The 27,871-nt window shown below is 35.3% G+C and overlaps 5 protein-coding genes across 11 annotated transcripts; 3 read left to right on the top strand and 2 right to left on the bottom strand.

Annotated features, from left to right (window-relative positions):
* The first annotated feature begins 232 nt into the window (after positions 1 to 232).
* On the top strand, positions 233 to 6,441 carry LOC102621076 (formamidopyrimidine-DNA glycosylase). Of its 5 annotated transcripts, XM_025092936.2 has the most exons (11): positions 240 to 636; positions 1,037 to 1,088; positions 1,456 to 1,513; positions 2,538 to 2,606; positions 2,707 to 2,832; positions 4,466 to 4,516; positions 5,037 to 5,114; positions 5,210 to 5,309; positions 5,376 to 5,465; positions 5,743 to 5,777; positions 5,864 to 6,441. In XM_025092936.2, the coding sequence occupies exons 1-11, from the start codon at positions 408 to 410 to the stop codon at positions 6,287 to 6,289; spliced, it is 1,314 nt and encodes a 437-aa protein (XP_024948704.2). In that variant the 5' UTR covers positions 240 to 407; the 3' UTR covers positions 6,290 to 6,441. The 5 variants fall into 5 exon arrangements, with proteins under 5 accessions (XP_024948703.2, XP_052300717.1, XP_024948704.2 ...); XM_006492018.4 differs by lacking the exon at positions 5,376 to 5,465 and having other exon boundaries at positions 244 to 636; XM_006492017.4 differs by lacking the exon at positions 5,210 to 5,309 and having other exon boundaries at positions 249 to 636; positions 5,363 to 5,465.
* A 1,645-nt stretch (positions 6,442 to 8,086) lies between these two features.
* Positions 8,087 to 13,056, bottom strand: LOC102621535 (uncharacterized). Its single transcript, XM_006492019.4, has 12 exons — positions 12,566 to 13,056; positions 11,278 to 11,353; positions 11,118 to 11,203; positions 10,725 to 10,821; positions 10,559 to 10,635; positions 10,246 to 10,373; positions 10,013 to 10,084; positions 9,472 to 9,542; positions 9,144 to 9,219; positions 8,613 to 8,756; positions 8,396 to 8,516; positions 8,087 to 8,304 (listed from the first exon to the last, which is right to left on the bottom strand). Exons 1-11 carry the CDS (start codon positions 12,887 to 12,889, stop codon positions 8,465 to 8,467), a joined length of 1,203 nt encoding a protein of 400 aa, XP_006492082.2. The 5' UTR covers positions 12,890 to 13,056; the 3' UTR covers positions 8,087 to 8,304; positions 8,396 to 8,464.
* Positions 13,057 to 13,858: 802 nt separating this feature from the next.
* LOC102621839 (protein FAR1-RELATED SEQUENCE 8-like) lies at positions 13,859 to 17,363 on the top strand. The gene is made up of 2 exons (XM_006492020.3): positions 13,859 to 14,021; positions 15,009 to 17,363. Exons 1-2 carry the CDS (start codon positions 13,953 to 13,955, stop codon positions 17,178 to 17,180), a joined length of 2,241 nt encoding a protein of 746 aa, XP_006492083.2. The 5' UTR covers positions 13,859 to 13,952; the 3' UTR covers positions 17,181 to 17,363.
* A 751-nt stretch (positions 17,364 to 18,114) lies between these two features.
* Positions 18,115 to 21,006, top strand: LOC102622127 (protein FAR1-RELATED SEQUENCE 6-like). 2 transcript variants are annotated; one of them, XM_006492022.4, is made up of 2 exons: positions 18,115 to 18,273; positions 18,935 to 21,006. In XM_006492022.4, exon 2 carries the CDS (start codon positions 18,935 to 18,937, stop codon positions 20,933 to 20,935), a length of 2,001 nt encoding a protein of 666 aa, XP_006492085.2. In that variant the 5' UTR covers positions 18,115 to 18,273; the 3' UTR covers positions 20,936 to 21,006. The 2 variants fall into 2 exon arrangements, with proteins under 2 accessions (XP_006492085.2, XP_006492084.2); XM_006492021.4 differs by having other exon boundaries at positions 18,116 to 18,273; positions 18,930 to 21,006.
* A 442-nt stretch (positions 21,007 to 21,448) lies between these two features.
* On the bottom strand, positions 21,449 to 25,948 carry LOC102622639 (probable disease resistance protein At5g63020). 2 transcript variants are annotated; one of them, XM_052444791.1, is made up of 3 exons: positions 25,650 to 25,948; positions 21,968 to 24,635; positions 21,449 to 21,709 (listed from the first exon to the last, which is right to left on the bottom strand). In XM_052444791.1, exons 1-2 carry the CDS (start codon positions 25,654 to 25,656, stop codon positions 22,480 to 22,482), a joined length of 2,163 nt encoding a protein of 720 aa, XP_052300751.1. In that variant the 5' UTR covers positions 25,657 to 25,948; the 3' UTR covers positions 21,449 to 21,709; positions 21,968 to 22,479. The 2 variants fall into 2 exon arrangements, with proteins under 2 accessions (XP_052300751.1, XP_052300752.1); XM_052444792.1 differs by having other exon boundaries at positions 21,968 to 24,561.
* Positions 25,949 to 27,871: the final 1,923 nt, after the last annotated feature.

Below are 27,871 nucleotides of genomic sequence, written 5' to 3'. Positions count from 1 at the left end.
CTTACAACCAAATTTAACGTAAAAATAAAACAATAATAATACCACATTATTAATAAGGAATGAAGAATTATAGTCCTATTCTAAAAAAGTATCTACAAATTTAAGAAATAAAAAAATTATGGCCAGATTCGGATAAAGCTCGATATCAACGCTTAGTTTAAAGAGTTGATTTTTTTTTTTAAAAAATAAAACTTTTCATTTTAATTATAAGATCGGGATGACCGGGCATCCTAAACGGATTTTTAGTTGCTTAATTAAATAACGTGTAAAATATCATAATGTATATATTATTTTGAATTCCGTATTAAAAAAGGAAAAAAAAATCCCAGACTCATCATCTCCCTAAGCTAAACACTTCACTCTCTAAAAAAGCGCGCGAAAATCAGCAGCCAAAACCCTAGCCGAAAATGCCGGAGCTACCAGAGGTGGAGGCGGCGAGAAGGGCCATAGAGGAGCATTGCATCGGTAAGAAAATCGTGAAATCGATCATCGCCGACGACAGCAAGGTGATCGACGGAGTTTCTGCGTCGGATTTCGAGGCATCGGTTTTGGGCAAAGCCATTTTATCTGCTCATAGGAAGGGCAAAAACTTGTGGCTCCGCCTCGATTCCCCTCCTTTCCCTTCCTTTCAGTTCGGTACAGCTCGGATAAACCCTACACAATGCAAAAGAGAGAGAGAGAAAGAGATACTTTTTCTTTCTTTTTATTTTTTCCTTTAGTTTTAAAAACCCTAATAATGAAAAAAAAAATCCTCTTTTTAGTTTTTAATCACTGTGTGAAAGAAATTGCTGTGTTGTAGAAAGTACTTCTTAGAGAAAGCACTAACAAAAGTGAAGTGCTTTTAGTTTTGGAGAAAACAGTGGTTTGGTTCTCTTAAAGTGCTTTGGAGTGTTTTTAAGTGAAGCAGTTTTACTAGAAATTGCCTTTTGCTTGGACATTCAGAATTGTATCCTTAGGGTCATTGTCCAGAGATCAAATTTGATTTTAAAGGATAGTGTTTGAGGCTTCATTACTGATGTGGCTTAACGTATGTCAGGAATGACTGGTGCTATTTACATTAAGGGGGTTGCTGTTACACAATATAAGAGGTAAGGCGCGATCAATTGTATACTTATCTTTTTTATTGTGATGGAATGTAATAGAAAGGAAGTTCAATGATGATTATGTGAAATTCTTTTGCTTAGTAAAACTGAAAGGTGTTGTCGCAAACACTAGCTTATTATTTTATGTTTCAGTGGAAGGAAATTGCACTGGAAATTGGTGCAACATGTTATTATTTTGTTCAAGTTTTGTTTGGGGGTTATTAATAATAATTGTTTTTTTATTAAATAATCTGAGATGGTAAAAATAATTTAGCTTTGATGCTTTTTTTTTTTCTTTTTTTTCCCCATAATAATCATATCTGGTCAACAATTTGCACTTACTGATTTTAACAACGATGAATGTTGTTTACAGGTCAGCTGTAAAGGACACTGATGAATGGCCTTCCAAATATTCAAAGTTCTTTGTTGAAGTAAGAATCATTCCTCACAAATCATTTCTTTGACACTTCAATAGCTCCCTGAAAACCTCTTACTTTATGAAAAAACTTGATTAGCATGAATATTTATCCTTTGTGTTTTGAAACCTGACCATTCCCTGCATTATCCATGTTGTTGCTTAAGGCCGTGCTGGGGCTATGGTCTCTTATAATTTAGGTTTTTGCTGTATAGCTGAAATGAGTTAGAATGTTAGATGTTGCAACAAGTATAATGTAATCTGCTTGTTACTTTGAAAGTTGTATGCGCCAAGAGAAGATGAATTCAATTTTGCTTTAGATAAGATGATTGTGCATATGGAAGCAATTTTATCATAGTTAATGTTGTGCAGACAGCCAATTGCCATAATCCTTGATGTAAATACTCATCTGAAGCTCTGCTGCCTGAACAAGGCCCTGTTACCCTCTATTTAATTTATTAATGAAAAGCTTGTGCCTAAAATTTGAAGTTGGTAGGCGCTAGACCCGGTTGCATGTGCTTTGCGAGAGCTTCTGCTGTGATTGCAATAGTGCGGAAGACTGGAAGGCAATTATATTTACAGCTTTTCTCTTGAGTGTGAGAATTTTGGCAATTTCAGTATCGAATGCCTATTAATATTCTATGTAACCAGTAAAGTCTGTTGTTGGGTACATCGATGAGTTCTGAATTTCTGATATCTTCTTCCATTTATTTCTTTGTGGTGTGATGTTGAGGTGCAATATTGTGTTGCAACAGTTAAATTGTCAATTATTAATATATGTCGGAGTTGGAATCATTTTAATGATCACGATAAGCATAAATTTGACACTCTCCAACATAATTTTAATATTCGTACTCTTACTAAGTTTTAATGAAGTGGTACCTATCAAATTTATTTATATCATCTCTTTTTATTGTTGTTGACAAATTCATTCGGTACTTTTGTTGAGTCTTGTTTCGTTGGATGTGCTTGAAAATATGCATCAGAAGTATCTAAAAGATATGCATGTAATATTAACCGTCAAATTCTTTCATGTGCAGCTAGATGATGGTTTGGAACTGTCTTTCACTGACAAGAGGCGATTTGCTAAAGTTCGCCTGCTCAATGATGTACTGCAATATCATTTTTCAATCTGAACAAATAAATATTTTCATTACTACTCGGGCAGATATTTAATTGATTCTTCCTGTAACTATTTTTTTGGTGCAGCCAACTTCTGTACCACCTATATCTGAACTTGGTCCTGATGCATTGCTGGAGCCCATGACAGTTGATGAATTTACTGATTCATTAAGCAAAAAGAAAATTACACTTAAGGCTCTATTACTTGATCAGGTTAAAACCTTTGCACTCAGTCTTTAAGTCCTACTGTTCATTCAAATTATTTCTATGATATTAGATATAATAAGCATCTTATGTACAAGGTATAATTGACTGAATCATTTTGTTCTGAGTGCTTTGGAAACATTAGCTTCAGCATCTTTTAACTTTTTCTTATCTCTTTTCAATCTATTTTGGCACATTTAACAATTAGTTTTAATTGAAAATATCTTATTGAAATGACTTCAGCTGCTGTTAAAATTTGAAATTAATATTATTCACAGAGCACTTTGGAAGCACATTTGACTCCAACTATTACTTTATCGTTCAAAGGATGTTCTTCTATCTCCCTCTCTGTGGTGATCAAGCATAAGAGTTTCTTACTTTTGATAAGCTTGCATTTAATGTATTATATTTTGCTTAATTTTGGTTTATATCCCCTAGATTTTGTGGATCACTCTGCTGTCTGTTTTTGATATAAGAGTGATTTTTACTATATAGTTGGCGAATAATTTGAGTTATATTGCTGTATATAGAAAACACAACTCTGGGGCTTGTTGCGATATTCCAAATATTTTTTCCCCCTGTTTTACGCATGGTGAAGCAGTTAAGGGATGCGATCTATCACCGTATTGATCAATGATGTTCCAACTCCAACCCTTATGTGTGTTCCATGGGACATAAGCCGAGTCTTTTGTTTGTTTTGCTGGTCCATTCTTTTGCTTTTTATGAATAAGGTAGGAAAGTTATATGATACTCTTGTGCCTCTCTAAATATTTATATTTGGTCGTGTGTGATAAGGACTGATGACCGAAATAGGAGAATAGAAAAGATCAGTGTAATGATAGCTGTGTAACTAATGGGAACTGAACTACAAAGAATATGCTCCTGGATATTTGACAATGTTTTTCTTATTAGAAAAAAGAAAAAAAAATGTTTTACTCAAAATAGGGAGACTATCTGATTAGCTCTCAACTGTATAGATCTTTTAGTGATCTTTCGTGGTTCTTTCTTTGTGGACTACTTGTTCACATTTTGTAATTATTATTCTTTTTAACACTAGTTTCTTTGTTTCCTATTAAAAAAAAAAAATAGCAAGAGGTTGGAATGAATTTAAGTTTTATATGTCTATAAAGTCCTGGAATGATGTAATACTGACTGTATTCTGGGTTCTACCTAAAAAACATGGAGACTGTGAAGTTTTTGGGAATAGATTCATCCTTATACTGGATTAGCAGCAAATTACCCTGCAGTTTATGGAAAAATTATCAAGGAGACTAGTTGGAAGAGGTGTTCAGTAGCCAGAAGTATTAAGAACATAATAGAAGGTGAAAGAAGTTTTTTAAAGAAAAATTTGGAAGGACAGGTCATGCAGGATCATGCTGTCAGTTTCTTCCTTTTTTTTTTTTTTGGCCCCTTAGATATATATTAGCTGTCCATTTTGGCTTCATATAGAAGTCTAAAGTAAGCAATCTTTACTCTCATGTTAAGTTAAACCAGGTACAATGTTGTCATAAGTATCTAGTTTGGCATGTAATGCAATCATCGTCCAGGCAACTTAAAATATAAAAGTAATCATTTGTTTCAATATTCGCTATTTTCATTTTCCTGTTATTACTGAATCATATTTCCTTTGTTGTTTCTGCAGAGTTATATTTCAGGAATTGGCAATTGGGTTGCTGATGAAGTTTTATACCAAGTAAGTTTACGCTTCTTTTTCTTTTTCAAATTCAACTCTTTTGATTAGTATTTTGGTTAATCAGTAGCTTTATAGTTTGTCATGGTTATTGTAATACTTTTGGAGTTTGGAAATGAAACATTAGAAGTAGCTATAATAATTGTTGGTTTCTTATGAAAAGATTGATTACTAGGCAAATTTAGGGAAACTGTCGGGTGATGCAGGGAAAGAAAAAAAAAAAAAATTGATTTGTCTAATTATCTTTTGGATGGCTCTAAAGAGAACTGTATGTTAAAATGAATTTATATATCGGACCTCGCTCAGATGGAATATCAGGCTCTGTCTGGTTAAATCTTTCCTTGAATCTGAAATTTTTAGTTTCTTTATGATTGATATATCTAGAAACATTTTAATGATGCTGAAGTTTCAATAATTTTTCACATTCATAGTATCTTCTTATGAGTGAGCTCTCATCTGCTAAACTTACTTTAATCTAAACCAAAAAAATGTTGTTTAAAGATACTGCTTTCATTCTTTGCAGGCCAAAATTCATCCATTGCAAACTGCTGTTAGCTTATCCAAAGAAAGCTGTGCAACTTTACTCAAGTGCATCAAAGAGGTAAGAGAAGCACTTGGAGTTTCTTTGCAATTTTATAAATGTTACTTTGCAAAACCTTATGTTCATAAAAAACATAGAGAAAACAAAATCTGTAGGTTATTCAAAGTGCGGTTGAAGTTGATGCTGACTGCAGCCGCTTTCCTCTTGAATGGTTATTTCATTTTCGATGGGGCAAAAAGCCTGGAAAAGTTAATGGTAAGATATTTATGACATGACTGATCACTATGACGAAGTAATTTATTTTACAGGTGATTGAAAAAGCTCTTGAAGTTGGGGCAGATAGTAGTCAATTTCCAAGTAATTGGATTTTTCATTCCCGTGAAAAGAAGCCTGGCAAGGCTTTTGTTGATGGTTTGCTCCTGTTCTTTGCAAACTCACTTAAGTCATCGCATTCCCTGATCTCATATTAACTATAGTTTTATTCTTTCTTAACTGTACAATTCTTTCTTAGCATGTTTCGACATTCTTTATTTTTCTGAATTTCTTGTCAATTATTTTAATGATGTGAAAGAGTTTTTGTAGGCCGCTAATAGTGCTATTTGTTTCTGTTAAGTGAAATTTATCCGTTCTGTTTATCAGCCATTAGTTTCCTTGGATAAAATCTTTTTGATTTTTTATGCAATGGCAGGGAAGAAAATCGATTTTATTACTGCTGGTGGCAGGGTGAGTGATTCTAAATTATACTGTGTATATTTTTTTGATTATTCTATCTGGTGTTTGATATAATGTGCCTGTGTATTTGGTCTCAGACAACAGCCTATGTACCAGAGCTGCAAAAACTAAATGGAGTCCAAGCTGCGAAAGCAGTGGGTAAACCGAGGAAGCAAGCTCCCAAAGGAGAAGATAGCAAGGATGATGACAAATACAATAGCGGTGATGAGTCAGAAAGTGATGGAGAGGAAATTGCTGAAAATGTCAAATCAAAGAAAAGGCAGAAGCTTGGAGGTCAAGTTAAACAGCCTTCGCCGAGGAAAAGAAAATCTAAAGAGAGTGACACCGAAGACGATGACGGCGGTAATGATGATGATGGTGGTGGCAGTGATGACAATGCTGAGGAAGCACCGAAAACAAAGTCAGGAAAGGTTACTAAAAATAAACAAGCAAAGGCAGTGACGACGTCAAAGGAAAAAGTTATCAGTCAAAAAGGTAAGCCGTCAAAGAAGAAAGCAAAGTAGCTTTATTCAGATGTTGTAAACAGCAATGCCACAACATCATGTTTTGGATGAATGTAAGTATGGGTCTCGTCAGTTTTTGTTAACCAGAAACAGTTAGACCACAGCCCATGTTTTGGAGGAATGTAAGTACATGTCTCTTCAGTTTTTTGTTAGTATTAGCAGTGATGCACAAGGATTCTTTGTCATGATTGCTGGCTAGAGATGGCAAAAGTCCGGGTCGGGTCCGGGTTTGGGGCTGCCCGGGACCGACCCGGATGTCACACGTAGCTACCCGGACCCGCACCGTGCCCGGAATTTTTCTATGCGGGCCGGGCACATGCCCGGCACTATCCAGGTGCGGGTTTTTTTCCGGGTTTTCTCTACCCGGATTTGAGTGATAACGAACAATCTTCTCCGAGCTTAACATTAACATATTTGGATCCTTGCAAATAAAAGAAGGCTTCATGCTCAATTCGTTAATAAGAAACCCATCAACTTCCTTATTTTCTGAACAGAAACAGGCATACGGAAAGGTTGCTTTTAAATGCAGAACAAACACCATCCTTTGTCAAACCAAAACTCATATAAGCTTCCAACTTCTATTCCCAAAGTTCTTTGCCCATTACTACCATAAAACGAATGGCTAAAAGAAATGGCAATTTTGATATATTATATAAAAATTAAAAATATAAAACAAAAATATAAATATAAAAGTAAAACAATAATAAAGCAAAATCACAACAGCTGCAACAGCCGCAATTTAAACACTTCCAGGATCATTCATGCTTCTAAACACTTCCAGCATCCAAGAAAATAATTAAGCATATATTGAAAGCAATTTCATCATTCTTTTTGAAAAAACAGGCAAAAAAAAAAAATTACCTCGTGGGTCGTGGCTGTGATGGCGGGGTTGCAATTGATATGGTGACAAAACAATGGAGTGAGAGTGTGAGACCAGCTATGGTGGCGAACGCCGTCGTGCGGTGGCTGCCGCTGAGAAACTGACCAAACAGTGAAGAGCTCTTTGACGGACTGACGACTGTGCTTTGCGGTTCGTGGAGGGAGAGGCGCGGTCAACTGTCAATACTGCATTGCCATCGGTGAAGATGGGTGGTGGCTGTTGGTGGAGAGACGAAGGGAGGAGGTGCCGATTCTGAGACTTGTCGCGAATTCGCGATTTACGGTTGGCCAGTTGGGTTTGGGGGAAATTGGGCAAAGGAAAATGAAATTTTCGTTTTTATATTTCCTCTTTTTTTTTTTTTTTACTTAATAAAAAAGCGGGCACGGGTCCGGGTTTCGGGTTCTTGGTGCTGTGACCGGACCCGTGCCCGAAAACAACCGAGCATTGATAATCAATGCCCGGATTTGCTTTTTTCATTCAAAACCCGGACCGCATGCGCCAGGTCCGGTCCGGGCGGGCTTTTCTGCCATCTCTACTGCTGGCCAGCCCTGATCAAGTGGCTATTTTCCTGGTCATGCTCATGAGTTTTGTGAATACGAACTGTGGTATGCTGTAAATACTCGGGAAAATATGAATTACTGTTGTGGTTGCACCTGCTGTAAATTTATCACGCGATGTTAATGGAAAAAATCAATCTTTATGGAATTATCTGAATGCAAACGACTTCCTAGTCTCCTTATCTTAGTTTGGTGTTCAATGCAAGTGCAGAGTTGTACAGAATAGACAGTGTGCCTGCCCAACTTTCATCCTCATGAGTCATGTTACGTCCCAAGTGGAAACCCCCAAGCCCATGAGTAAAATTTGCAAATGTTGGAGAAACTCCTGGGTTGTATGTTACTTCACGAGTATAGTACCACTGCTCGAAAGATATTGCACTTGATGCTAATTGTAGATGATAATGAGCTTATCATAACTTATACATGAGAGCTTCACACAAAAATATGAAAATTGATTGTTATTCAGACTCCTTGCAGAAATGAAAGCTGTGTATAAGTATTCACATTTAAAATAATTGAAAGCTGTTTTTTTTTTTTGGGTGATCTGTATGGCTTGTCCTTGAAATTTGTTCCATTATCTGCAGGAAATTTAAAATGGGTGAAACTACTATTTTGGCTGCTCACGGCCGAAAACTTCATCTATTTTTCATAAGAATTTAACATTCTTACCTTGAAGCAAATAATAAGGCAATTGAATCATATCACTTGCATGGCATCAATCTTGACATTTTCATTGATTCAAGTGTAATTTAGAAAAAAATATCTCAAACCGTCGACAACTTTCTCAGGCCTGTTAAAAAGGAATAATGGTCAAAATTTAAACAAAGTAAAAAAGAATCAAAAAGAAAAAAAGAAGTTGAAATTCACATGAATAGGGATTGGTTACCAGTCCTCCTGGGGCATATGCCCAGCTCCTTCGATCATCTGGAGCTTGACAACATTAGGGTTTCCTTTCTGGAATTCTTCAGCCACAGATTGTGGCAGATACTTGTCTGATATTCCCCATGCAACTAGCACTGGTTTGTCCCAGCTGTAGTCAATAAGCCATTAGTTCATAATTAGGAAAAAAAATTTGAAACATAAAATAAATAAAATTCCATCAACTTTGAAATGGAGATTCAACATATAAGCAGTGTATGTAAAGCGTATAGATCAAGGTTCTGGAATTGCATAGCATTATAAGAAATGCAATGGCGAGTTTTCAACGAGCCTCGAACAGAAATCAAAACCTGTGTTGCGAAACTAAACCACACAGTTTGGTATTTCTCATATCCAAAATCACTTCTGTATGGGATTCAGAAACCTCATTTTTCTAGTTTTAAGATAGAACAAGACGAAAAATGGGCTTCTTGGACCACGTATTGCTTTCTTCAACTTGTTGGAGCATGTGTCTGAAAACAAGTTCCAGAAATTGTACCTTCCTGAGGAAAATCCAGCTCCTATACGACTTGAGATATCCTTGAAATTAACTTTTCTTGCAGCTTCGAGCAGAGCTGAAATAGATAACATGAAAATGCTAGAGCTCATGTTATTTTTTGCAAGAAATATAAGAAATGCAGTTTACTAGAAATCAGAAGTGAGAGATGTACAAATTTACTCCTTTGATAAGTTAACAGATGCAAAGTGATGAATATTTTTATTTTATTTCATACACTTAGCATATGCCATATGAAAAAATCTGATGAATACCTACTAATGACATTTTCATTATCTTTCAGGTAAATTTAAAAGCAAGAGCCACATACCAAATCCAGGTCCACTGCTTGCTAAATATGGTAACCGATACACGTCAGCCTTGTCCAGCTTCAGGACGTAACTGCCAAAAGAGTAAATTGTTCTTGTTATGAAGAATGTACAAAAGAAGATTTAGCTATATTATTGTTTACGTAATGTGATTAAAAACTGAGGAAATAATCAAGTGAAGTAAAGCGTTTGCTATAGCAACTGTAACTAAGGTGTGCATGTGACAAGTCTTCCATATTATAATTAAGCTAAGAACACATAAAAATCTAGAAGCCATGAGCAATTATTGGAAGAATTTGACCATCAGCATAAAATAATTGTTGTATCCAGGGGTTATTGGGCTTCATTTAGTAGGTTCCTGCTGCTTATGTAAGATGAAACTATACAAATTATTATAGCTAAATGTCTTACTCAACATTGTGTTTAGAGTTTTCTTTTTGTTTTCATTCTCTTTTCCTTCCTGTCACAAAAACAAACAGAGCAGAGAACTGTGTGCTGCACTAATATACAGTAATGCATACATCTATGCACTTGGATACGTACGGGCTACCTGCTTCAATGAAGCGTTCGGCCATGATAGCATTCTGAGCAGTAAATTCACCAAGAAGTGGGATTCTGGAAAAATATACAGAAAATAGATAAATGAAAATGAAAATATCTAAGGAAACACAAAATCAAATAAACAATCATGACTTCATCAGTTGCTAGATTTCCTCTTACCCCCAAGCTTAATCACCCATGACTTTTATACTTATGATCTAAGGTGAGAAGAAAACCTTAGCTGCTGAAATAGTCCAGGGAGGGGAGATGAAGCCGTCAATGGACTGTTCAGAATAGCAAGTTTTGATATCCTGCTTGGATTTTTCAAGGCCCAAGTCAATCCATATGAACCTACAAGAAACCCCTTCAAGAGAATTTGAAAGCTCAAGTTAGCTATGCAGGTTAAGCGCCACATGCCAACATTGACCTAGTGTAAAAGCAGAAATAAAATTAAATGAACATGCCAAACAAATAAAGCCATTTTGTAGATGGCTCTCATACATATTTATAATAGTCACAATTACATGTCTTCTACAAATATGTTCAAACCTGAACAACTAGAAAGAAAGGAGATTTGATTTCCAGCACGTCCAGTAGCTTATCAAGTTCTTCATGGAATTCATTCTCTGTAAAAGTAGAAATAAAAATGTTTAGAACTTTGAGGCCCTTGAAGTTGCAGAATTAATGCAGTAGTTATCAACACAGTGATGGAGACCTGTAAAATCAAAATCATCATATCCTTTCTCTGGTTTGTCACTGAAACCAAATCCTAGCCAATCAGGAGCAAAGCAGTGGAATCCAGCATCTGACATCTACTAATGGCAATTCAAAAAGAAAAAAAAATCAATGAATAAATGCCGCAGCAACAAAAAGAAAGCATGATATTTAGAATCCTATTATGGATGATTTTGTAAATTTCTTTCATTGTTTCTCAGAAAAGGGGGGAAAAGATAAAAGAGCTCATTTAGCTTCAACAAATCTGTCTTCTATTATTAGTTCCATGATGAAACAGAAAAGAAGTGACAAATGGATATCAAGTGAAGTAAATTTATATCAGTGACGTTAAAATTGAAGGCATTTCATAACTTGAAAACATCAAGTAAACAACCTGGGACATGACGTTTCGATAGCTATATGAATGCGATGGAGCCCCATGAAGAAAGACAATTGTTCCGAGTCTACTGTCAGCGGATCCTGTCACCGAACTTAAATTGTCAAAACTCAATCTATGTAGAAAGAAAATGAAATTAAGATCACAGCAGTTTTACCTGTCTCTCTCACAAACCATCTATATTCCCCAGATTTGATGTATGAGCCATACTCCCGTCCCTTATTCTCAATCCTCTTGAATTGAAAAGCAGATATGTTATGATTTTATCAATCTTTAGATCCATGTGAAAGGCAATCAAATAGACGCTAAATGTTAATATCTCTTGTAAGAAAACATGTTCACTTGAAACCTACATAAACATACAAGAACATAAAATTTCTGAGGATGTTTTCCAATCCTAAACCCGCAGCATGCTTATTTTTAAAATTGACAACCAAACTTGTCATATATATAACAGAATTCACGCCCTTTTTGTTGCATAAAAACAAGGTTAGTTTCATAAATCCTATTAATTTTTTAACCCCATAAATAAATAAATAAATAAATAAATAAATAAATAAAGCCATCATGCACCATCTAGCAATTACTAAATACCACGGTAACTGTCAAAAACGCATAGGCAAGACAATCAACTAACCTGGAGTTGATTCATACAGTAAAATTTTCATTATTCTACCACTACAGTTTAGTTTCTCATCCCACTCTAGGTTTCGACTAAAAGAAAAAAAAACAATTAAATAAAATTGAAATACAGGTGCATGTTAAGTACCCATATCTCTAAATTCTACCAAAAACAACTCCTTCATCCTCTTGAAAGGACCAAGTTAGACACCCTGAGCACAAACATCATAACAAAATTAAACTATCACACCAATTAACTTTATTAAATAGATCAGACCCTTTCGCACAAGCACGAGCAAAAATAGATGTACATATATAACCTGTTAATCAAACTATATATGTATATATATTCCAATCCAGGATCATTTGTTAAAGTCCGAGGAAGCTATTAAGCCATATGGTTTAATAATATAATGGCATATTACATTAATGCTACTAAATCATATGAGTTAATAACTTAGAAATGTTCTAATTCAGGATCCTAAATTTATTAAAATCTAAGAAAGCTATTAATATGCCTTAATGGTGTAATATCATATGACTTGATAGTTTTTTTAGATTTTAATAAAGTTCAGGATTCTATATCAAATCAACACTATATATATATATAATCATTCTCAGTACAGGCACTCTTACTTTTTTAATATGGACAGGATCTTAAATCGTATAGTTTAAGACAGTTCTCTTAAACACTATGGTTTAAAAGTGCATATGCATGAAAAAAAAATTAGGGCGCTGCATTAGAGATGGTCTCCTCTCTCACTCTCTATATATGCATAACAACATTGACAAGATTAAAGTGAAGAATCAAAACAGTGACATACAGAGATCATTTGGCCGACATTTCCATCATCAGCGGGCAAATCGGGGAGCTGAATGGCGCTTCGGCTAGAAGGGTTGTTATTCACAAACCCAAAAGGGTTGAAACCTGGGGTTTCCTCATCTTTGCTTCCACTACTACTACTACTGCTTTCACCTTCTTCAGTAGCCTTGGTTATAATTCTTCTTATTGCTCTCTTTTTCTCACTACTGCTGCTTCTCCAGAAGCAGTAGCATTTGTTGTTACTGGCGGCGTTGGTTTTGGCGGCGGAGGAGGTTGGGAGAGTGACCGGAGAACAGGGTGGAGAGAAGAGAGTCCAAGAAGCCATTAGCTTTTGTGATGAATGTGTGCGGAGAGTGTGGAGTAGAGACTAGAGACCGTTCATTTTAACCGAATTAACGTACTCCGTAACTGAATTTATGTGGTTTTAATTTTTCGCGTTTTCTAAACCACGCTCTTATTCTCAAGAATTCTCACTGTTCGCATGCAATTTGGTGCTCGTTGTGTTTACTTTTTAAGAAATTGTGATTAGTAGTTATTAGATGTAAATAAGGAATATTTTTATTTTAATGTTTGATTATTTTGATAAATCTATCTAATTTTTTTGACAATTAATTTTTATTTAATATTTTTATTATTTCATCTCTGTTAATTAATTATTATGTCACAAAATTATTTTAAGAATTTTAACATATTAAGAATTTTCCAATATATAACATTTATAATTTAACAATTAATTATTTTAGATATATAAGATAATTAATTAATAAAATATTATTTTTATATTATTAATTCAATTTTTTAATTTTTTGGATTAAGTTACACTTAGTGCTTGTTTGGTATGACTTATTTAAAAGTCATAAATGCTTATTTAATTATATAAGTACTTTTTAAAAAAATTTATGGTGTTTGGTCATTTTTTTAGTAGAGTTTTTTTTTATCTTAAATAAGCTAATTTACCTCTACTAACAAAAATCCAAAATTTGAGCTTTTGGGAGTGGAGGTTATAGAGCTTTTTTAAAAATATATAATATAAAAAAATATCACACAGTTTAATGGTTCAAAAATATTTTTTTTATTAACAACCAAAAACCGAATGACTTTTTGTCCAAAAACTCTATTGGTATAGGCTCTACTGCTATAAGCTCTACTGTTATAAGCTCTATTTAATAAGCTGTACCAAATGGAGCCTTACACAGATTAAGATAAAATAATTTTTTACAATAACTTCGTATATTCCCAAAAACCTCCCACACTTTTACATTTTTTTCAAAAAACTCCTAATTTGTAAATACTAATTAATGAAAGGACCGAATCCCAAAACAATTTTTTTCACCTGATTACTGGAAAACTAACGTCACAGACTTGGACAGACGGACCGCAAGCGAGGCATGAACGGCGATAACGCGTTTTCCCCCGGCGCCGGTTCACTGTCACCGAACCCTAACCTCCACATCACCGTAAGTCAACTTTTGATTCTCCTCTATTTCCGCTCTGTAACTGTTTTGAATTCCCAGCTTTTCTTTTGTGAGATTGTTCTTGTTTCGTTTTCATGATTTGATGTTCGTGTTTGAATTGAATCTGTGGAAATATTGGAAACGTGAATTAAAGAAATTAAAATGCTTAAAGCCTTGATTTTTATCCCCTTTTTTTGGTGTTTAAGCACTGTTTTGTGAACTAATTTACAGTATTTTGGGTATTTATTAGCTGAAACCTTTTTAATTAAAGGGTTTTGTTAGTGTTTGGATTGATGAATAAGATTGTTGAGGGCTCATGTGAGCAAGATGAGTGACTATTGAGTGATTTAGTAACTTTAGTTACAGTTAAGGTGCTCTATGAGGGAGTAGTTAGTTTTCTAATTTTTCGTTTTCCTAATGTGGAATAGCTGGTTCAATACGTGTAATTACATGCAAGTCGGGCTTGCTTGCTATTTTGACAAAAAGGAATGCCAAATGATCAAAAGTGTGAAATGAATGCAGGATTTGTATTAGACCTACATGTACCTTTTGGGCAGAAAATGAAGGGGATGTCTGTAACTATTGTGCCTAGCTAAAGTGTTTGTAAACTTTTACCTGGCAACTAATGTTTAACAGTTAGTGATTCCATTCTATAATGGCTGTGGATTGAAAGCCACATCACCTCAATTCTGTTCTGTAATAACATTTCTCTGCGCCACCTTATAGTGGATGATTATTGAGGTAATCAATAAGCTTTGCTTTGTAGTTTGGAGGATTTTGAGAGGTTTGATAAATTTTTTTATTCTGATATGTGGTCTGGGTTGAGGATTAGCATATTATGGGCATGGCTTTGTCGCAATCACTTTTGTGGTTGTGTGTTGCAGAGTAGTATAAATCTTGGGACCTTAAGTTTCAGAGATCATGGGTATTGATATGGTCTTTAGTTTGGTAACTGCTTAATTGATATTTGTCCCCTGTTTATTATTTCAGATAGAAGAAGGCTCTCAAAATAGTGGGCAACTGTTTGAGGATGAATGCAATGACCTTGATATTGAAGGTAGTGACCTAGGGATTGATAGCAATGATCTTGACCTTGAAGGCAATGACCTTGGTATTGAAGGCAATGAACTAGAGATAGAAAGTGATGGCCTTGAGATTGAAGGCAATGACTATGATAGTGACAGCAAGCAAATCCTTGACAGCAAAAGTAACGACTATGGTAATGATAGAGATGATAGAACTCCAGTTGATGCTCAGCATACATCTGCAGGAAATGGATATTCCCCACCTGTTGTGGGCATGGAGTTTGAATCTTATGATGATGCTTATAATTATTATAATTGCTATGCTAAAGAACTAGGATTCGCTATCCGGGTGAAATCATCGTGGACAAAACGTAATAGCAAAGAGAAACGTGGTGCAGTGCTTTGCTGCAACTGTGAGGGTTTTAAAACGATTAAAGAAGCAAACAGTCGTCGCAAGGAAACAAGGACTGGTTGTCTTGCTATGATAAGGTTGAGATTAGTGGAATCTAACAGATGGAGGGTGGATGAAGTCAAGCTTGATCACAATCACTTATTTGATCCTGAAAGAGCACAAAATTCGAAGTCACATAAGAAGATGGAGGCTGGGAGTAAAAGGAAGGTGGAGCCTGCTGTTGATGTAGAGGTACGAACAATCAAGTTGTATCGAACACCTGTTGTGGATTCAGTCGGTTACGGGAGCTCATATTCAAATGAAGGGGAAATCACTAATCATGTAGACAGGTCCAAATGCTTGAAGCTTAAAAAGGGTGATGCACAGGTCATTTATAATTTTTTCTCTAGGGTTCAGCTGACTGATCCAAATTTTGTGTACTTGATGGATCTCAATGATGAAGGGCATTTGAGGAATGTGTTTTGGATAGACTCTCGGTCTAGGGCTGCATATGGTTTCTTTGGTGATGTGGTTGCATTTGACACAACGTGCTTATCAAATAAACATGAGATCCCACTCATAGCATTTGTTGGAGTAAATCATCATGGTCAGTCTATTTTGTTAGGTTGTGGTTTGCTTGCAGATGAGACATTTGAGACGTATATTTGGTTATTTAGGGCATGGCTCACTTGTATGTTAGGTCGTCCTCCACAAACTATCATAACAAGCCAGTGCAAAGTTATGCAAAGTGCAATTGCAGAGGTTTTTCCTAGGGCTCACCATCGTCTTTGTTTGTCACATGTTGTGCATAGCATTCTTCAAAAGTTTGGGGGTTTGGAGGAATCTGAGGCATTTCAAATGGCATTGTACAGGACTGTATATGACTCTTTAAAGGTGGACGAATTTGAAATGGCCTGGGAAGGTATGACCCAGCATTTTGGAATTGCTGATCATGAGTGGCTCCGAGCATTGTATGAAGATCGAGAGAGATGGGCTCCAGTGTACTCAAAAGACACATTTTTTGCTGGAATGTCCAAGTTCCAAAAGGAAGAATCCATGATTCTATTTTTTGATGGTTATGTGCGTCAGCAGACTTCTTTGAAAGAAGTTTTTGACTTGTATGAATTGGTCCTGGAAAAGAAACGTAAAAAGGAAGCGCTTGATGATTTGGAGTCAAGAAATTCAAGTCCCATGCTGAGCACACCGTGCTATTATGAGTTGCAACTTTCTAAAGTCTACACGAATGAGATATTCAGGAAGTTCCAACATGAGGTGGTGATGATGTCCTCTTGCTTTAACATAACACAAGTTCATGCTAATGGGCCACTTGTAACATACATTATTAAAGAGCGTCTGGATGAGGGAAATCTTACAAATGTTAGGAACATTGAAGTAATGTACGATAAACAAGGAGCAGAAGTTCGATGTATTTGCAGTTGCTTCAACTTCAGTGGGTTTCTATGCCGGCATGCCCTATGCATCCTAAATTACAATGGCGTTGAGGAAATTCCATTTCAGTATATTTTGCCACGATGGAGGAAAGACTTCAAGCGCCTCTATGTACCAGATCTTGGGTCCAATAATATCGATACCAGTAACCCAGTTCAGTGGTTCGATCATTTGTACAAACGAGCAATGCAAGTTGTCGAGGAAGGGATGATTTCTCCAGATCATCATATGGTTGCTTGGCAAGCATTTAAAGAATCTCTAAATAAGGTCCGTCTTGTAGCAGATAAGCATGTATAATATGAAGATAGAAATGTATATAACTCTTTGTAGCATTTAGAATTTTACCTTCGGATCTGCCAAACTCTTTCAATCTGTACGTACACATGCCGCATTGTAACTCTTGTAGCATTTACAATGTATCACAATAATTTTTTTTTTCCTGGCAAATATAGAGACTAGTATTGCACCTTTTCACAATAACCCAAATATCTTTGCTTTTCTGTCAATTGTTGATTGATAAAAAGCTGGAAGAAAGTTTCAATTTTACAGGTAGAATGGTTGGACTTATTTCTTTTGCAATGTGTAGTGCCTCCTAAATGATGAATGTTGCAGGATGTATATAGACTTGAAGCTGCCGTGGCTAAAAACACAAAGTAGCAATGCTGCAGCTCAGTAGCTCATTCGCAGTAAGAATGCTGACCTCCACAATCAGTTTGGGATACGCTTGTGTCTTAGTTGATGTTTGTTTTTTTTATCTTATTTTATTTTCTTCTAAAATGGCCACTCGTGTGAGCGAGATATAAGATTATGCTCCCTGTATCAATTAAATTAACTAGCAACCACAGTTTTCCGTTGAACTTAATTTTGTCTAATTAAATGTACATGCAAAAATTGCCATTTGAATCAATTAATTGTCAATTGATGATAATAATCTCAAATAGTATCGAGGATCTTCAGTATTTTGTAAATAATTTAATGATAATTCTCATTAATAATTTACTAATTCGCCATAGGATTATTAACAATTACAAACGGATTACAATGAAAAATGGTAATTTTCGATGATTTAGTAATGTTGTAACAAAGTTTTTCTAAATCATTTGGTTACATCGAAAAAAAAAAAAACTTATAAAAGAACATAAAAAATAACAGAAACTATTTTCCTACCTGGACTGCTGACATGGCGCAAAGGCCAAATTAACTGGACGGTTTATGTAAAAAGGTCACCGGACAGATTCCAAAAAGGGAGACACTAATCTCACCCGTCGAGCATCTCACCATCTGTTTTGACAAAACGAACAAACAAGCGCCGCTTGTCAGTCAGACGCCGTGATCTGTCGGGTCACCGGATCCTTCTCCTCGGATTCCACTCACTGAGTAAAACGCTGCCGTAAGTGCACTCAAAATTCTCTCGTACTTAGGTTTAATTTCAAGAATAAATATTTATTTCTCGATTTTATGTCTGTTTGGTCACTGAGAAAGTGAATGGAAATTAAAGGAAAGAAATTTCGGTTTTTTTACTTCATAAGTTCGTGTTAACCAAACAGAGTAATAATATCTTAAAAAATTAATTTAGTTTTAGTGATAAAATTATAACTACTTAAGATTAGCTTGCTAAAAGATCGGAGTTCTTTTAATTCTTTTAGTTGGTTGATTTGGTTTAATGCAAATGCTGTAGCTAATTATATTTAGGTTGAATTAATTGTTATTTTTCTGGACCAAGCTTTTAATTACTTTTAAATTTTGTGCAGTTGTTTCTGGTTGCATACTAGCAGATTGAATACTTAGATTTTGAGTGTTTGCTGGATTGAATATTTAGATGAGAGGGTCTTGTCATAGCTCTAAAATCTAAATTCATACCACAGAATTGTTTTGCTTTGTTCACCTTTTATCGTGCATCTGTTGGTGTATGAGTGAGCGAGTGAGTGTGTGTTTGAGTTAACGTGAAAATGAGTTGCCACCTTGGTTTTGTGGCATTCGTGTCACTATTGTTTGTTTGATGTATTACTTTGACAGTACATGTTTAATATGGGTTTTGGTTTATAGTACAGATGGAGGAAGCTCCTCTTAGCAGTGAGCAAGTGCCTGACGGTGAATGCAGTGAGAGTCAGAAAGAAGGAGAAGGTGAAACTGTTGTTTTTGATGGTCAGAATGGTGTAATTGAAGGAAAAAAGGAATTTGTCGCACCTGCGGTTGGAATGGAGTTTGAATCATATGATGATGCTTATAACTATTATAATTGCTACGCTAAGGAAGTGGGCTTTCGTGTTAGAGTGAAGAATTCATGGTTTAAACGGAATAGTAGGGAGAAGTATGGTGCAGTACTTTGTTGCAGCAGTCAGGGTTTCAAAAGAATCAAAGATGTAAACCGTTTGAGGAAAGAAACAAGAACTGGTTGTCCTGCAATGATAAGAATGAGATTAGTGGACTCCAAAAGATGGAGGGTACTTGAAGTTACCCTTGAACATAACCACACATTAGGTGCTAAGGTCTACAGATCAATTAAGAAGATGGGCACTGGCACCAAAAAGAAGTCACTGTCAAGTTCTGACGCAGACGGACGGACAATTAAGTTGTACAGAGCACTTGTAATTGATGCAGGTGGAAATGGGAACTTGAATGCAATTGAAAGAGAAGTCAGGAATTCTAACTGTCCCAATCAGTTGAACCTTAAAAAAGGTGACTCGCAAGCCATTTATAACTATTTCTGCCGCATGCAATTGACCAATCCAAACTTTTTTTACTTGATGGATCTCAACGATGAAGGGCATTTGAGGAATGTGTTCTGGATTGATGGTAGGTCCAGGGCTTCATGTGTTTACTTCACTGATGTTATTTATATTGACAACACATATCTGTTGAGCAGATTTGAGATTCCACTAGTGGCATTTGTTGGAATAAATCATCATGGCCAGTCTGTATTGCTGGGTTGTGGCCTGCTGGCTGGTGAGACAACTGAGTCATACAAATGGTTGTTCAAAGCATGGCTTTCATGTGCCTCTGGACGCTGTCCACAAACTATCATTACAGACAGGTGCAAGGTGTTACAGAGTGCGATTGTAGAGGTGTTCCCGAAAGCTCGTCATCGTTTTGGTGTATCTCATGTCATGAAGAAAGTTCCTGAAAAATTGGGGGGATTGCGCAACTATGATGCAATTAGAAAGGCCCTGTTTAAAGCAGTTTATGAATCCCTGAAAGTTATTGAATTTGAAGCAGCTTGGGGATTTATGGTCCAGCGGTTTGGAGTTGTTGATCATGAGTGGCTTCGATCTTTATATGAAGATCGAGCTCAGTGGGCTCCGGTTTACCTAAAAGATACTTATTTTGCAGGAATGTGTGCTGCTCAGCCGGGTGATACCCTTAATCCATTCTTTGATAGGTATGTGCATAAGCAAACTCCTTTGAAAGAATTTCTTGATAAATATGAATTAGCTCTACAGAAGAAGCACAAGGAGGAAAATCTTGCAGATATTGAGTCTAGATCTGTTAGCCCCACATTGAAAACCAGATGCTCGTTTGAGTTGCAGCTTTCCAGAATATATACTCGAGAGATATTCAAGAAGTTTCAATTGGAGGTGGAGGAGATGTATTCATGTTTTAGTACAACTCAGTTACACGTTGATGGCCCAATTGTCATATTCTTGGTTAAGGAGCGTGTTTTGGGCGAAGGAAATAGGAGGGAAATTAGGGATTTTGAGGTTCTGTACAATAGAACAGCTGGTGAGGTTCGCTGCATTTGTAGCTGCTTTAACTTTTACGGGTATTTGTGCCGGCATGCATTGTGTGTGCTAAACTTTAATGGTGTGGAGGAGATCCCGTCTAAGTACATCTTGTCACGATGGAAGAAGGATTACAAACGCTTGTATATTCCGGATCATGTTTGCAATAATGTTGATGCTACTGACCGTGTGCAATGGTTTAATCAATTGTATAGAAGTGCATTGCAAGTTGTGGAGGAGGGGGTGATCTACCTGGACCATTACAAGGCTGCATTGCAAACTTTTGAGGAGTCGTTGAATAGGGTTCATGATGTAGAAGAAAAACAAGAATAACTAACAATGTAGAGGTGCAAGGGTGTTTGTAAATAAAATCCCTCATCCCATTTGTTCCTTCCTCACTTCAATTTTAGGTCTTCAGTATGTTGTTATGTTGCATATGTTAGATAATTCGGTAAATACAAAGAAATCACCATCAAGTTAACCTTTATGTAATTTACCCTTATTTACCATGTTATAACTTTACTGAAGTGTTTTAACTTGTAAAATTGAATAATTTTCTTACCAAGAAAAGATGGATTTCGGGGTCTGAGTTTTGAAAAAGATGGATTTTGAGTGGATTTGAAAGCATATTAGAAATTCACGTAGCAAAGCTCGCATCAAGTGAAAGCAAATAAAAAACTCATATACTCGTGCACATTTATTCACCAACCTTTTCTTCACAATAAATGTAAATAAACATTTATTTCAGAAGATCAGTTTAATAGCCAAGCTAATCATGGGAGCTCAAGAAACTAGCAATCATCACCCAGACCAGTAACGTAAATTTCAGATCCAAAAAAAAAAAAAAAAAAAAAAGCTATACTACAATTTATTAATTTGAAAAACCAAACAGTGAAAACATATCCCTAGTGACAGGGGAATTACAAACTTTTTTTTTTTTTTTCATTTCAATCACCAAATGCATTTTGAAACAGGGAAGAAAAAAAGACATTTTAAATGGCTAGATCCTCTCATCGAAGCTCTTTCCACCACTCTTCTGACGTCTCTCCCTGTTGACAAGCCTATGTTCCTTTCTGCTGTTTGAATCCAGTGGGAGCTTCTTTAGCCCTGCACATCCCATACTTCATTTTGTATCAAACTTTAACCATTACATATATTTAATCAATGAAATTTGATGAGGAATGGTTCTTCATTTCTCACTTTTCAAAATACAGTTTCTTCAAATGTTATTGGATACATTCTTGAATTTCAAACTCATCAATCAAAATACTGTTTATGTTTTAACAAATATTTGTTTAAAAAAAAAATAACTTTTGAAGAAAAAAGTGATGCAAATTTATGATAAATGGAAAAAGTAGTTCTTACCAGAAATGTTATACCAATTCATCTGCAAAATCTGCATTCAGGTTAATGCCAGCCAAACTGCTCAACTGTGTTCCAATGAGGAGAAAAAGCATTTAGAGCAGCTTCATCCTCCCATTTCAGCTGTTTCCCCCACTGTTCCTTCCCCCTAACAATAATTTTACTTTCCTTCACGCTGTTGGAATTGAATGGAAGCATCTTAAGCTCTGAGCAATCATATACATCAATTTCTTCCAGATATGGGAAGGCAATGCATTCCAATAGATGCTCTTCAAACTTGGTAGGGCACGTAAGTGAAGATATTGGAGTTTTGCAAAAGGCTTTAGATTTCCAATCAACTCCGGAACTTCGCCCAATTTCCTAGCACTAATTATTTCTTGCATAAAATGGCAATTTGCTATATGAATACTCTTGAGATTTGGAGCAAAAACAAGCCATGTCACTTCTCTCAACTTTATGCAAAAGTCTATCATCACTTTCTGAAGGCTGCGGAAACCGTATGGTTCTGGTGTTTTTCAAACTATCTCGCTATAGTTAACCTTAAACTCTTCCAAATTTCTACAATAAATCAAATCTAGTTTATCAAGATGCTTCAGATCTGCCAAGGAATATATATTGAAGGACTTTGAATCATCACAGTACCGAAGGTTTAAAGATTTTGTACAATTTTGTAACTCATGGGAACTCAAAAACCTTTGGAGAGCAAAAAAACTTTTTAAGGCAATGGTTAACACATTTAGATGCTTCAAACTAATCAATTCCTCGACCAACGATTCACAACCACCGAAGAGAATGCTATCTAGTGGTATTTTGTCAGAATAACCACAATTGACCATTCTCAATACACGTAACATTGAAAAACTACAAATCAGTTGCCTTGGAATCGTGTGGAGATAACGTGAGTGCTCCAAGTTCAAATACTTAAGATTTACCAAGGCCTTTAACTCTTTTGGCAGCTCTCTGATGGAAGTCTTTGAAAGATTAAGATATTGTAGTGAAACCAATTTTGAAATTCCAGGTGGTAATTTGGTCAGGAAACCATTATTTGATAGGTTTAGAACTGTAAGAGAAGGCATAAAATCAAAGAAACCACTGGCGATAGTCTTTAACCTGTTGATATTAGGAAACAAAGATAGAAGATGGGGGCATGTAGGAGTATCTGATAACTTCTCAATTTTATTTCTCATTAATGATATCCTTCTCCTCTGTTCCCATTTTCTAACCTCTGGTGCAGCAGTTAGTTGAGCTCCTGCAGACACCAGAACGTTTTCTTTCTCTTTCTCAACTTCACACGCTATCCACAAAGTCATATCACGAATTGCATCATGCATTCTTACATGATCAGATCCTACTTCTTCCAACAAGCATGCATGAACAAGAATTCCAATAATGTAGTACCCTTGGTTATGTACTTCAGCTCCTTCATATCCATTCAAAAACCCCTCACCAATCCAACACTCTATCAATTCAATTTTATCAATTTTACAATCCTCTGGAAATAAACTACAGTATAAGAGACAAGATCTAAAGATTTCACTAGATAAACTATCATAACTAAATTTTAAGAGAGGGTACACCTCTTTCCCCATACCTGGAAGTTCAGAAGCTGATCTCCTTAAAATCTCAATTGCATAGCTCCATTCCTCCTGTGACTTCTTACAACCCAGACCAGTGGTAATAAGTGCAAGAGGCAAACCACCACACTCTTTGGCCAGAGTATGGGCTAACTTGGGAATATCAAGATGACTGTCAAGAGTCTCTTCTCCAACCTTATCTAGAAACAGTTCCCAGGCTTCTTTGTCTCTCAAACACTCAACCTTAAAAATCTTTTGAGCTCCCATTAGGCTACAGACATCAACAAGACGAGTTGTAAAAACATCCTTGGATGTATTTTTACTAGGAAAAGGAATACCCACTTTGGTTAAATCAATTCTTTCCCATACATCATCCAACAATAACAGAAATTTCTTCTTGCTCAAGATCTTGAAGATACCTGAGGCTCTCTCTTCAAGACTTCTGTTCTCAAGCAAACCTATCCTTTCTCCAATCTTTTCTTGAATTCTCTCAAGTTGCATGTCTTTAGACACCACTACCCAAATCACAACATCGAAATCATTTGGTGTATCAAGGAATTTGTTGTTGATCTGGGCTAATAGGGTAGTCTTGCCGACTCCGCCCATGCCATATAGACCAATAATTCCAACTCTTTCTTCTCCAAGGCATCTCCAAACTTTTTCCAGTGTTGAGTTCAAACCCACTATTGTTGGTTCAACAGGCCTCGCATCCACTGCAGCTAGTGGTACCTTCTCAGCTACCAGCTCAAAAGCTCCTTCACCCATTAAAGTGACCACAAGATGCAGCTTTTTAGCCACTTTCTTGCCAAACTTGTAGCTTGACTTGCAGTTCTTGGAACAGTAGCCCCCAAGACATAATTTCTGAATTTCTCGAGTGCTATCTGTTATTAATTCACCAATTTCAGTTTCTGCACCTTCCACCCTTGAAAGCCACCCTTGCACTTTGTTCAATCGCCTCAATTGTTGTTGTTGTTCAGCATTGACAACTCTTGTCATCACATCATTCTTTGCTTCAATTAACTTCTGCAGTTCAGTTAGCAATGCATCAAGATTATCTTCGAGCTCACTTATGTACGCTGCTTTTCCGAGAGCGCAATCTAGGCAACGAAAGCAAATAGCACCATCACATGAGATTTGAATTCCAAAAATGTTTCCCATAGTTTTGTATAAGATTTCAAAAAGGAGAAAGGAATGAGATTATGAGGATAATGGAAGAAAGAACTATTCTTCTAGGGTTACTAAGAGAAAACCATATATAGCCCAGAAGTCAAAATGTGTTTTTATACAATAATGTTATGTAGTTCCATACTTCCATTATGCAAATCCTCAAGATTCTGCAAATACAGTAAATAAACCCATTTACTTTTCTTGTCATTTAGATGTATACCTGTCATATTATTCTAATAGGAAGTCAAAACTTTGTCCCTAAAATGCATGCAACTAAGGTTGAAAATGCTTAAATTTTATATAACCACTTGTACATAAATTATTTGATGCAAACATATATTAATCTAGTAGGACTAATTGCAGAAACCTCTATTGAGGTTTTGTTGAATTACAGTCTGAAAGAAAATTTCCAAGAACTAACAGGGACCTCCTCTGAATCTAACATGTGCTCGATTGGGACAGACTTAAAGAAGAAGGTAAAGGATGGTACTTACATATTAAATTAATAAAACATAATAAAATCAAGAATTCTTTTCGGTTGGTGGTGACTTATGACCCTATTGCCTTTAACACAACTATTTACATATGGACATTATAACCCCATGTACGGTCAAGATATGTTCTTTCCATGCATTCTTTTATATATCAAAAGTTTGTATTTGTTTATGCAAAATCTACTTGCTCAACAACTTATATGGTGATTGATCGATGTTTACTAGAGGATTTTTTTTATAATTTTTTTTTAACTATATGATTCTTTTGAAAATATGGAGAGCAAATAGATAAAGCATAGATAAAGAATTACAAGAGTAGTGGAAACTTGATAGTAAATTTAGACTCCAATCCCAACATCGATGGACCCTTCCCATTTTTCGAACAATATAATACAAGATTCCGGCTCCAATTCAATCACTCAAATTGCTGGATAAACAAAGAAAGTTTACCTTGCATACGCCACCGCTTTTGTAACCACTTCCATCTCTTTGCGGCATTTCGTCAAACGGCTAGTGAGCTGTTTGATGAAACTCAAGAAAGTCATTACCGCCACCGGCGTTAACCACCCAAGACTCTTCGAAAATTTCCTTTGTTCTATCTGAAATAAAGTTCATGGCTTCGGTTACCGGAGGCAAGCAAAGTTTCGCGCCACATCATCGTTTCAAGGATAATATTGTCATTTAAAACTGTCCAACTGTAAACTGATAAATGACCTAAAGACCGCCAAAATCAAAGTACTTTTGTCATTCGCGCGTTTTTAAAAGTCAAACTGTAAATTCATCGATCAGCTATTTGACCCACAGATTCAGGTTCGTCTGTTAAAGTTTTGAAATTTTCTTTAAATTCGTAATTAAACAAAATGTGAGGGAGCTTTTTGCAATTAGCTTGGGAAACAATTCTTCTTTTGACTTGAATTCTTAGTTGCGACTTGGGAGAGTGGTTGTACGAGCATGAATTACCAAACTTTATATTTTACTAATTAATCAATCAAGAATCAACCTAAATGAATTTGTATTCCCTCGTTTAATTGGTGCGTTAGTCGGTAATTAAATTGTGTGTATATAATAAAATTCCTCGTATTGAAAATAAAATATTTAGAGTTCGAATTCTGCTCACATGAGTAGAGAGATGATTGAGTTGCTATTGACTTAGAAGGAATTTGATATTAAAAAATAAAAATAAAATATAAAGAGGAACTACGAATATATTTACAAGGGATTTTAATTTATGAAAGAAACAGATCGTTAATAAAATACAGTACAAACAAATGTGAAAACAAGTGATGATACCAAACTAAATAAATATGCACAAAAATGGCATATTATTAGAGTATGTCTGCACCTCAATTAAACTCTACAAACACAACACACAACTTAGTAAAAACATTATTTGATGGAATTTGTCATTCATTGCTGCCGTTAGTGACTGATCCGTTTCACGGCAATTGTGAATCATAAAAGACTGAAATCTTCGAATGCTTAGTCCCTGAGAAACAGGCTTCCCATCCTCAAATAATACATAACAAGTGAGAGTTATCAATTGAGATCACCAACTGAGAGCACAAAATTAGTGAAACATTGAACAAATGTAACAGTATATGTTACTGCATACGCATTCATGCTTCGCAAGAAATGAAAAGCAAAATCTTCCTGTCGGTAGAATACGATCAATTAAAAATCCTTAAATGATCTGGAAATTAATTGATTGCGGAGCTGAAAATGGTAATTGGCCTGTTTGTCAGATAACTTTCTTATTTCTGTCCATCTTCATCATCATAAATATATGGAGATTATCATTTTATTACCAAAGTTTTACTGACATATCATGTCAGTACCAAGGTTTGTCGAAAAGTGTATTTTACTACCAAAGTTTTGGCCTGTTATCAATTCACTACTATTCCGTTAACAACGTTAAAAATTTGTTGATGTCATAAGGGCATCAAAGACATTTCCAGCTATAAGAGTAAAATTGTTTGCTAATTTGATAGATAAATTATCATTTTACCACCAAATTTTTTAGGAAAATTATCATTTTACTACCAAATTCTTGAGGGTAAAATCGACTTTTAACTCAATTTCCGTTAAACATTAACTTTTTTTTAACGGAATGATAGTGAATTGATAACGGCGCAAAACTTTAGTAGTAAAATACACTTTTTGGCAAACCTTGGTACTGATATGATATGTCAGTAAAACTTTGATAGTAAAATAATAATTTTCCTAAATATATTTTAACACGAACGTTACTTTAAAAATTATAATGAACAGAAAGAAAAATAAAAGGCGGATACAATTTGTAGTAAAAAAGTGATAATCAAATAATATTAGGAAAAGGGACACTTATACTCCTAAGATTTGGATAAATAGTCGTCTAAACCCCATGTTTATGATAATGGACACCAAGACACCCTTTTAACTAAAATACCCTTTGGTTCTATTAATTAAAAAAATTGACTCCAATGTTTTATAATAAAGAGAAGTACAATATTAAGATAAATATAACAATATATATATATATATATATATATTAATTTTCAATATTTGAAAAATATTTTAATACTTTCCGATCTTATATTATATTAAACTAAATTTTATAATAAATATAAACATAATATTAAATAAATATATTAAAATTTTAATTATTTTCAATATATAAAAAATAATTTAGTATT

This window comes from Citrus sinensis, chromosome 7 (genome assembly GCF_022201045.2).
Source record: "Citrus sinensis cultivar Valencia sweet orange chromosome 7, DVS_A1.0, whole genome shotgun sequence".
Taxonomy (NCBI): domain Eukaryota; kingdom Viridiplantae; phylum Streptophyta; class Magnoliopsida; order Sapindales; family Rutaceae; genus Citrus; species Citrus sinensis.
This window is presented reverse-complemented; position numbering and strand designations above follow the sequence as displayed.